This window comes from Annulohypoxylon truncatum (assembly GCF_022578515.1).
Source record: "Annulohypoxylon truncatum strain CBS 140777 unplaced genomic scaffold F4807scaffold_71, whole genome shotgun sequence".
NCBI lineage: Eukaryota > Fungi > Ascomycota > Sordariomycetes > Xylariales > Hypoxylaceae > Annulohypoxylon > Annulohypoxylon truncatum.
The window spans coordinates 33,330-44,487 of NW_025953857.1; the positions used below are offsets into that span (position 1 = coordinate 33,330).

Genomic DNA, 11,158 nt, shown 5'->3' on the forward strand with positions numbered 1-11,158 from the left:
CATTCTTGGGCCGAGCTTGGAAGGTCTTGGAGCTGTGGAAGAGGTTGAAGACTTAGATGTTAACTACTTCTTCGTTATGTTGGCGTACGTACCTAGTAAGCTGTCGTTTGGCTACCTGCCTACCTAGGTACCTAATAATTAATATTCCATCGTTTCTCGAAGACAACTCAATGTGGAGAATTTAAAGTATCAGACAGGGTGAATTAAACGACTATGTCCAACTGGAAAGTAGGGTTGGTCGGAGGAAGCCGAAGGAATTGAGAACAACATAAAGCAAGGCTAAATTTCAAAGAAAAAGATGCCCTTAAAGGTCAACATCCTACGAGTGAAAACGCGTCGACCTGGCTGATGAGTTGTTCGCAAGGTGTCATCTTGTCAGGGGCATAAGTGGAGAGGGAGAAGCAGGCGCTAGCCTGCGGCTAGCTAGCGGCTAGCCCGCAGATATATAAGGGAGGCTTCGCCCCCCTTAGATTTAAGAAGGGTTGCGCGATACTTTAGTCACTAATCTACCCATTTGCTACCTACCTACTACCTCTCACGTTGACTTGCCGCCCACAACCTGACACATCTATTCTTGACGAACCGAATGTACTTAGTAGGAGCCACCTCAAAGGGTTAGTTACTAAGATTCGAGTGTCTATTGACGGAATTGTCCAAAGAAATTCAATATGGAACTTATCATTTGGCCCTTTAAGAGTTTATCGAGCAAAAATAGAACCTCAGCTCCCAGTCCAGGTAGTCGGCGTTCGAGTCTGGTCAAACCATCTCTAAACTACCTGATCAGGATAAGCTATCCAGCTGCTAGCTTCTCCTCCTGTCCTATATCTTCTCTAGTTTCTCGGAAATAACCTGCTTTACTTCATCCAAACTAAAAGTCTCCAGTGGTAGCTCTGTCCATAGCACTTGTTGTGCGACACCCTGATAGATCATTGGCTCCGTTCCGTACAGAACTCTCCATCCCGCCGCTGTAGCAATTTCGAAGAACTCGGTCCTAGGTTTAGGGTGATAACACATCTCTAGAACGTAGCCTTTGTTCTTACTTGAAAGAAATGTGGTGATGATATTTCTTGCAATGATCTCCCCCTCTTCTCTTGGTGGGAAGTCGGGAACAGTACCAACGATTAGAACCGGTGCTTCTAGAGCCTCGGCCATTTCTACCGATGATACGTGGATGAGCTCACCCCCAAACCCCGTAGCCTTTAGAGATTTAATCACCTCTGTGACCTCGCTTTCAAGCCTGTTCACTAGATATATCTTGCTTATTCCAAGCCATTTCCACAGTGCGTATATAGCAGATCTACAAGCCCCGCCTCCCCCTATTACGAGGCCTGGTTTTCCCGTAGAGTGCTCTAGTACGTCTGGGAAGTTCTGCAGAAAGGATTCTCGCACACCAATGCAATCCGTATTGGTTCCGATATACCTAGGACTTCCATCAAATGCTCTGCGGATAAACACAGTATTGATGGCTCCAATGACCTTACCCTCCGCAGTAACTTCATCTACAACCGACATCATGGATACCTTATAAGGCATTGTAACAGCGCAACCAATTACATCAGGTGCTTTAAGTGAAGGGATAAATCTCGATGCATCTTGCGTTTCCATGGGTGAATACGTCCATGGTAGCGAGAGCCCCTCGAAAATTTTCGCGTGTAATAGAGGGGCTAACGAATTGTGGAGTGGATAGCCGAAGAGAAAGGTTCGCAGTGGTTTTGAACGGCTTGATTGATCAAGTGCGGATGCTCCATATTGGTAAGATGACTCAAGTATGCCCACTGGCTCATCGTTCTCTAGCATTTTGTAAAATTTGATGGGAGATATTGAGATGTTAAAGGCATCCAGTTCAGAGTAGTTCTTGTTAGATCTTAGTCTCCCCCCACGAAAAGACGGGGGTTATCGCGTTAGTGATAATTCGGCTAGCTCTAACCCAAAAAAAAAAAGTTGAAGACATCAAATGAGTGTAGGGAATAACTCCAGGGAATATGTACCTCTTATATGAAATAATTGTAGGGAATAACACACCCCCACTAACAATCTCGGTCAAGTATTGACAAAACATTCAGAACGACTAAAACCATCTCTACGGAATGATTGTTAAGGCCATGGAAAAGCATCGATTATGCAACGAAAGATGATTAAATCATATGTACTTCATATACCCATCGTTATTTCATATCCTTGGCTAGCGGAATAATGCTCAACACAATTAAGCGACCTAAACCCCCTCAACATTAGAATGCTCTGCGTCGTCCTTCAAGTCGGTGACATTCTCCGCAGCCCGCTGCGAAGCAATTATCTCGTCTGCTTTCTTTCGTTGAGTGATAGCGAGCCCTTTGACGTTGAATAATACGTTCATCTCTTCGAGGGACAGTCCTTTTGTCTCTGGCATAAAGAAGAAAACTACCAAAGCACCAACAATCAAGAAGCTTCCAAAGAAGAAAAATGTCCCATATGTGATATTCGTCATCATGTAAGGAGTGGAGTACACGATGATGAATTGGCCCAACCATTGTGTACATGTGGTGAAGAGAAGACACAAGGATCGAATTCCCGTTGGGAATATCTCGGCGCTTGCAGAGGTTAGCTAAATAAGACGAAAAAGAATAGATCTGTCGAACTCACCAGAACACCCAAGGGATACCATTCCAAGAAATAGCATAGAACACGGCGAATACGTAGACCATAACGATCGCGACGTAAGCGCCGCCGTCTTGCACAACGGTGTGCTCGAAAGAACCAGACACTTTCGAGTACGCGCCGAGATAGAACATCGCAATTATTGCGCCAGCCGAGCCGATCAAAATGGGGTTTCGGCGTCCTAGAGTGTCAATCCCGAAACATATGAATATCAAGGTTGTCATGGCCTTGACGATGCCAAAGACTCCCGTAGCCAAAAGACCGACACTGGTTCCCGAAAAGCCAATGGATTTGAAAATCTTCGGGGAGTAATAATTGAGCGCATTGATGCCGCTCAAGTTCTGTAGCATCATTATGCTCATCCCCAGGATTAATCGGACGCGGTTACCCCTCTGCATGATCTCTTTCAACTTCGCACTGAGAGGGCGTGTGGCACCCAGTTCAGATTCGTCATGAAGCTGCTGTTTGATAGAACCAACTTCCCACGCAATATATCCATCGTCTTGCGGTAGAGAGCGAATACTGCTAAGGATCTTTATCGCTTTATCCGTATCTCCAGTCTTAATGAGCCAACGTGGTGACTCGGGATGGAGCAGCATGAGTATGACGAGCAAGGTTCCCGGAGCAAGCTGCAGTGCAAAGGGGATTCTCCACTGGGCATCCGATGTACCGGGTATGTTTTCATTAACCCCATAGTTTATCCAAAATCCTATGATTTGGGAAAACTGGCAAACTGTCTCGAATATACCCACCAGGCGGCCTCGAATAGCGGGAGGCGAACATTCAGATATATACTGTGGAACGACAAGAGTTGCTGCCCCAACACCAAGGCCTATAAACAGTTCAGATTTGTTCTGAGGAGAACGAACGCCCTAATATAATAGATATCTTACCTGTTAGAGCTCGACCGGCATATATCATGCCTAGGGAGCCGGTAGAAGCCACCTGGATAATAGTGCCAACATTGAAGACCACTCCACAGGCAATGAGGGGGAACTTGCGGCCAAACTTTTCGGCCAAGAAGGACATGAAGATGGCGCCGAAGAAACATCCCGCTTGAAAGGTGCTGAGGATGTTGGCGGACAATGCGGCTGATTGCTCTGACGACGAAGTACCTAAGCCAAACTTGGACACGAAGGAGGGCAACGTTATCGCGCCACCTATAAAGCCAGAGTCATAACCGAACATTGCTGACCCCATTGAGGCACATATAGCTAAAGCGTATATCTTCCAGTTGTATACCTCATTCGGGGCCGGGAAGGCCGAGTCATCGTGGATGACTAATCGTAGAGTCATGATTGAAAGTTGGGATGTGGTGAAGCTTCTCTGGTAACCCTTTTTGACCCAAATCAGAGAAGAATAATCGAAGATGAGGTACGCAATCCATTATACTCTCCCAAAAAAAATACCCTACCCAAGAGAAACTTGGCAAAGGGTCGTTAGCCAGGGGCCTAGGTGTATGGTGCACGCAAAATTTTACGCATCTTAACCTCTAACGGAAGAATCTGGGGAAGCGATCCACACACGCTTCGCAACATGCGGAGTATACATGCAACTAGCTGTTACCGTCCCTGAAATGCGACCTACTTAGCTCTATAGTGACATCGCGCGATAATCTTGTAGCCAAACTAGCCTAGTGAAGCGGGAAATTACAGGACGTTTCCCGCGAGATGTAATGACATTACATACTAGTACGGTGTGAATGGTAGAAATCCGATAACTCCAGGTACCGCACTTAGCGCACCGTCTTTTGTGCTATCAAAGTTGCGCTGCAAATAGAATTACGTATAGGTGTGATACCGCCAATTTCATATTAGGTTAGTAAGCCATAGGGGAAACATACGGGGGGTAGGAACTGTTGCGCAACGGTGCCAAGGGCTGCCGTAACGGTTCCAAAAAATGGTATGGTTTTAAAGTTTAGCACATTTATAGATTTTAGCATGTTTAATACGTTTTTAATTTTTAAAATTTTTATATAACGTATTAAAAGTTTTAATAATATTTATAATATTAAAATTAAAAATTTAAAAAATTAAAAAATATAAACGTATTAAATTTAAAAAATATATTAAATTTAAAAAACGTATTAAATTTAAAAAATAAAATTATTATAACGGTTTATATTTTTTTAATATAATTTAATTTATAAATGTAATTTAATTTTTATAAAATTACATTTTTAATAATTAATAAAAATGGTTCGTGCGTTTTATTTAAAGTTATTTTAATTTTTACGATACCACGTATTTTTTTATAAATTTTTTTTTTTTTAAACTTAAATAATTTAATAATTAATTTAAAACGTTTTAAATTAAATTTTATTATATATAATTAATTAAATTATTATAATTATTATAAAATTAAATTTTATTTATAATTTTAATATAAAAATTTATATTATAAATTATATAATATTTAAATAATATAATAATATATTTTTAATTTTATAATAAAATAAAAACTTTATAATAATTTAAATTTAATTAAAATAAATAAATTAATTAATAAATAAATTTAAATAAATAAATAAATATATATAAATAAATAAATTATAAAAATAAAATATTATATTTTATTATAATTATATTAAATTTTAATATTATTCCGGTATAATTTTAATATATAAATAAAAAACTTAATAATTCTTTTATTTAAAATAGTTTTAAAATCTAACACCGTTACGCAATAATTCCTGCCCCACGTATATCTCCCTTATGGAAAACTTCGGATTACTAACAGTAGACCCACTTATATAGATCAACGCTTTCCCATTTAAAGGGTCAGGACATGACAAAGACAAACCAACTCATTGATATTTCCTTCCACCTTAAAAACACTTTCCGTGCTTGAAAAGCTGACTGCTATGTCTCCCACGCGAAGGGCGCTAAGTCCTAAGAGAAATCAGAACCCTTCAAAAGAGTTGAGATTGGATACCTACCTAGTTGAAAGGGTATTCGATAAGATTATTGCTGACAACAATGCATCTTTAACATACATCTTTACGTATGGCAGCTATTTGCAATAATTTGTGATTATTTTAGTCCGAGCACCAAGGCTCGTTCAAATTTTTCTCACAAAGAAACCCGATCTTTGTCTGGTTCTCTTTCAACATACTATTGAGGACATTTAATTAGTCCTCATAGACAATGGTCATATCCAGATAAATAATCTTCAGAACAGACTGTAAGGCATCTACATAGATTAAGGAAATACTACCTATCGAATAAGTTTTATATCATTTTTAAGAACAGTAAAAATATGAGCAACTCGACCGGGAGCGGTCTTGCGTATGAGGCCGATTACCTCAAGAAATATTTTGATACCGACCCGCGATTCGAATTTATCGGTCTCCTCGGCTCAGGACTTACAGGAGCAGCTTTTGGCGTAAAGTATAATGATATTTATAACCAGTCCTACAACGCTTTCATAGTAAAAAGAGCTCTTCAGAATGTGGCCGATCAAGACCTTTTGAGGAGCGAAGAGCAATATCTCAAGGTGAGCAACGTTAAGAAAAGAATCCACGGGGGAATCGAACCGAACTAGTTGCCAACTAACCTCATAAAATCATAGTCTCTACGAGGCGCTATGCATGTAGTGCAGGTTCTCGAGATTGAAAACAACCCTCTAGACAGGCCAGGCACTGCGGCCCTGCCCGCACTGACAGGCGCCTGGGTGATCCTAGAATATTTAGCGAACGGAAGTATTGACAAGTTTATTGAAAACGCATATTCACAAGGAAGAAGGAAGTTGCCGAATCGTTTACTTTGGAGATTTTGTTTATGCAGTAAGTTCCGATAACGATTAATTCCCAGATTTTCAAGGCTACTACTTGAGATAATATCCCGCATATATCCTACAAGGAAAATACTGTCAACTTTGAATATCCATTAAACTAACAAGCATTTAGTGATAAAAGCCTGTATAGCTATCACTGTAAGTAACGGTGTCGACTCACTTCATTTTATTATCATTTTACTGTTCTCAACTTATCCCCCCTTTTCTGGAGAGGGGGATGTTCACTTTCCCCTACCAAGGCACAATTATCCTAGGTCTTTCCGTGACGTCAGACAGATGCCCCGTAGGACAAGGTGTTGATTTTTTCTGGATTTCTCATCTAATTATATATTGAAAATAGTATCCCAGGAACATCAATACGAACACATTGGTCAGCGAGACGGTACCAGCAGGCGGCCGGGCGGAGGATGAAGGGATGACGCACAACGACATACACGTCGCAAATGGTTCGTATACATTCTATATTTGCTGAGAAAACACTGACAAAGACCTAGTCATGCTTGCGGATGTCCTGGAGGATATCGAGCATACGATCACACCTCGACTGAAATTGATTGATTTCGGTAGGGCAGCCGACTTCTCCCAAGCGAGACGTATCCCCTCTCCTAGCGACATATCATCCATAGGGGAGGTAGGTTTCCCGCCCATATACGTACTTATTCGATACCAAGATCAAATGCTAACGAAAATGACAGATAATTTTGTCGTTAATTCTACTCAACCCATTCCCTTTCGGCATGCACGCTTCGCCTTACAGTTTTCAGGCGGACGAAGGCAGCCCTGAAATATATACCCATGCCAGAGAGCTTACTGAGGGATGGGTTGAAGAGGGTCACGAGGACGTGCCGTGGCTCGACCCTGATTTAAGGGCGCTTGTCTGCAATTTAATGCGAGAAGATAGGGACAACATCCCGAGTTTGGCAGACCTAGACCGTATAGCAACAGCTGCGGTACGCGACAGGGACGCAGCATGGTATAATAATGAAGAATTTGAGCAAGATGATACAATTAAGAAGCTTTGGCATGATATCGTTCACTGGGATGGTGGTGACGATGGAGGCGGTGGGGATGATGGTGATCTGGAGGACTTGGACGACGAAGATGACGACGAAGATGACTATGAAGATGACTATGAAGATAGGTACCTTGATGATTTTTTGGGGGGCTTGCCTTAAGACCGTTGGAACTCATGTATTCCGAATGGATTAGACACATGCATCAATCTGGCTTTCGGTAGATATGTAGGTAAGCGAATAGCATCTGGTATGTAATTATCGCAAACCTTGTCGGCGCTTATTATGATTAACTGTAATTCCATTGTTACTTAATTACGTCCTGCTTTTATTGATTGTAAGATGCATGGTGAACGTTAAGTGGGGCAGTGGAAGCATCCATTAACCTAGGTAGATTTATTAATTGGTCCAATACTTTATCCATTTATTTTGTGTGATATGCAGAAGTGGATAAAATCCAATTGAAATCTCATTCCTCTTTCCTTTTTCTCTTTCTCTCAAAGCGCGACGACCAAAGGGCTGAGGAAGTCGGATGATATATCGAAAATGACATCATGTTGGCCTGATATAGCCCATTCTCCGTAGATGACAAAACAGGAGCTCGCGAATGGGCGATTTCCTAAATCTTCAGCCTCTCACCCCTGGCGTCGTCGACATCCCTGACGTCCCCGGTCAGCCCAGAACTGAGAAAGCGCCCGACGGGATGGTTCGATGGTCCCACACGATGTCATGCCATCATCGCTTCATTCCTGTAGCACAACTTGACTCTCTACATCATTGTACATCTATATAAAACTCAATTCTACAGTAGGTAATATTTCTAGTACGTTAGAATGCCAATTAAAAATTATCCATTATTAAATACCATCTCTTCAAGCTCAGCTTCAATACCTGGTAGGAGTTCATTTGGCACGTACAGTTAGACTCACGATGGGACCCTCAGCACGACCTAGACAACATATTGATCGAAAAGATCTATACACGAACCTCGAGGCCCGCATTCAATATCTTCACTCCTTCATCGACTTCAGTTCAAGTATGAAATCTGATTTATCAACCCAACAGGAAACCTTGAAGCTAACGGGATTCAAGATGACATCGAGGCTTTGATAACAGGGTCAAAATACATAAAGCAACTTATCCCTGCCATCGTCAACATTGTCTATCAAAAGTTGTTGCAATATGACATCACAGCACGGGCCCTGGAAACTAGGAGCACGAGCTACGACGGTCCCGTAGACGCGAACCTCAACGAGAATAGTCCCCAGATCCTCCATCGCAAGATGTTCCTACGGGCATACCTAGCCAAGCTGTGCTCCGACCCCAGCACTCTGGAGTTCTGGGAGTATCTAGATAAAGTCGGGTAAGCACCATTTGCATATGCGGACAAATTCTATGGCCTAATAACGAATATCCAGCATGATGCATACCGGACGTGGGCGCGAGCATCCCCTCCACGTGGAGTACGTACACATCGGCGCATGTCTCGCCTTCATCCAGGACACCCTTACAGAAGCACTTCTCTCGCATCCCCGGTTGCGGATGGATAAGAAGATCGCCTTGGTCAAGGCTATCGGCAAGGTCATCTGGGTTCAAAACGACCTATTCGCGAAGTGGTACGTCCGCGATGGCGACGAATATGCCGACGAAATGGAGAGGCAGCAGGTAGAGCCGGAGGGATTCCTGCATGGAAAGAAGATATTGGAAGATATCGAGGAAGGGCTCCCTTCGTCGCCAACGTGCCCCTTCTCGGGACTGTCTGCCGCAGAGAAAGCGGACGCCTGCACCGGATGCGGTGATAAGGAAGAGAAGGAGAACGGCTGCACATCATCGTTGCCCATCCGATCCCATATAGAAACAAGCTAAGGTTAAAACGATTTCGGGCTGAGGGATGTGAGAATCCTTTATACTAAGGACATAGCCCCCTTCGACGGGCCTTAGCGAGGCATAATGACAACCCCACAGTGCTAGGGTTGAAAGAATCTGTATTTACCTTATTCAAATATGTGAACTCTAGGGCATGGTTAGGAGCGGTGTTGGGGTATGATGCATTCAAAGGAGTTACTAGGGCCATGTGGGAGTTACATACAATGTACATTCACATTGGATTAGACACAAAAAAATGATATTAGGTAATCCATGCCTGGCCAAGACACATGCAGGTCATGGCTAGTGGGGTTATACCCTGAGTTTACGAAGGGATATTGTGGATCTAAACTTCTAGGCTCCTAGCAAAATTCCTTATCAAAAATTTCCTATCGCGGTAATCCCTTAAAGTCCGGCCTTAAAGTTGTGTGACACCGATAGCTCCAGGAAAGCGTGGCCGTTGATTGGGTGCAGGGCCAGGAATAATGGGTCGAAAAGGGTGATTAATAAGTCTTCAAACTGATTATTAAGGTGCTCCAACCAATCAGGACTAGGACAACAGGCTCTCAAGGTGGTCCGTTCGCGAGCAGTGGGTTTTGGACAAGATTCGAATTTTCAGAACGACGGTAGAAAACAGGTCTCGCGCACGGGCCACATTTGACAGGATTACCTAAGGTGCTGACTTAATCAATCCCCGGACCTGTTCTTCAATACAGGTCAGGTCAGGTTCAATACAGGTCAGGTTCCAGGGACCTGTTCTTCAATACAGGTCAAGTCAGGGACCTGACCTAGGGCAGGAACGGTTGCTACTTTATATAATCAGTCAACCCCTAAATCAAGGTGATTAAGTCAGGTGTAGGAGACTGGAAAGGCAGGAGGGCCTGGAAGGACTGGAGGGGTAGTCCCACTTATTGATTGGGTGCAGCCAATTAGCTTCAAGAACTTAGCTTTGCAGTGGTCAAAGCTGCAAGGGTGTTGATTCAATTGACAACTTACTTGAAGCTATTTTGGCAGTTGACCTAGTCCAGGGACAATTAGGTAATAGACTGTTTGAAGGGAAACGCCATACGCTTACCGACGATGCGAACTGCGAGGCGCGCGCGAAGCGCGCGGCTCGCAGTTCGCGTTTTGTTGACTTGTTTCAATTGAACGTTGCAAAGTTTAAAATGCGAGATCGAGGAATCGAACTATCGGCCCGGCTCGGCAAAACTCAGGGTTATTGTGCCACCAAGGGTGGCCTCTAGTCATGTGATTCGGCGTTATTCATGGAAGATCCAATTACCCCGGTTAAGAAAACTTTCGGTTAGTTTTTTTCATTTATTTTTTAATCGTTATTTATAATATTATTTTTAATAAATTTAAAAGTTTTTTATTCGGTTAATTAAATTATTTAAATTATTTTTTTAAATATAATTAATTTTTTTATTATATATAATAAATAATAATATATATATATATATAATATTATTTATTAAATTTATATAATATTATAACGTTATATTTATAATAAAAATATTATAATTAATATTATTTACGTAAATAATAATAAATATAAATTTTTAATATTTTTATTATTTTTTAATAAATTAATTACGTTAAATATTTATATTAATTAAAAATAATAAATAAATATTTTTTTATATAAATTATAATATAAAAATATAAAAAATTAATTAAATAATTATTTATTATTATTATTACGATATTTTTTTATTTTATTATATATTAAAAATAATAATAATTTTAAAAAAATTTTAAAAATTATTATTTAAATTATTTAAATAATTATTTTAAATATTAAATTATTTAATAATTTTAAATTATAATTTATATTTAATTAATTTTTA

The 11,158-nt window shown here is 40.9% G+C and overlaps 4 protein-coding genes across 4 annotated transcripts; 2 read left to right on the plus strand and 2 right to left on the minus strand.

Annotated features, from left to right (window-relative positions):
* Positions 1–407: 407 nt before the first annotated feature.
* On the minus strand, positions 408–2,207 carry F4807DRAFT_375295 (NAD(P)-binding protein). The gene has a single exon (XM_047995725.1). It carries the CDS (start codon positions 1,795–1,797, stop codon positions 820–822), a length of 978 nt encoding a protein of 325 aa, XP_047848638.1. The 5' UTR covers positions 1,798–2,207; the 3' UTR covers positions 408–819.
* Positions 2,208–2,215: 8 nt separating this feature from the next.
* Positions 2,216–4,121, minus strand: F4807DRAFT_454910 (general substrate transporter; the record flags this gene model as incomplete). Its single annotated transcript, XM_048000645.1, has 4 exons — positions 2,216–2,570; positions 2,623–3,469; positions 3,531–3,917; positions 4,106–4,121. The coding sequence occupies 4 exons, from the start codon at positions 4,119–4,121 to the stop codon at positions 2,216–2,218; spliced, it is 1,605 nt and encodes a 534-aa protein (XP_047848639.1).
* A 2,101-nt stretch (positions 4,122–6,222) lies between these two features.
* On the plus strand, positions 6,223–7,723 carry F4807DRAFT_448929 (uncharacterized protein; the record flags this gene model as incomplete). The annotated part of the gene is made up of 5 exons (XM_047999968.1): positions 6,223–6,421; positions 6,545–6,570; positions 6,773–6,878; positions 6,927–7,063; positions 7,128–7,723. The coding sequence occupies 5 exons, from the start codon at positions 6,223–6,225 to the stop codon at positions 7,605–7,607; spliced, it is 948 nt and encodes a 315-aa protein (XP_047848640.1). The 3' UTR covers positions 7,608–7,723.
* Positions 7,724–7,900: 177 nt separating this feature from the next.
* On the plus strand, positions 7,901–9,821 carry F4807DRAFT_448931 (Protoglobin-domain-containing protein). Its single transcript, XM_047999969.1, has 3 exons — positions 7,901–8,481; positions 8,538–8,808; positions 8,864–9,821. The coding sequence occupies exons 1-3, from the start codon at positions 8,376–8,378 to the stop codon at positions 9,309–9,311; spliced, it is 825 nt and encodes a 274-aa protein (XP_047848641.1). The 5' UTR covers positions 7,901–8,375; the 3' UTR covers positions 9,312–9,821.
* The last annotated feature ends 1,337 nt before the right edge of the window (positions 9,822–11,158 follow it).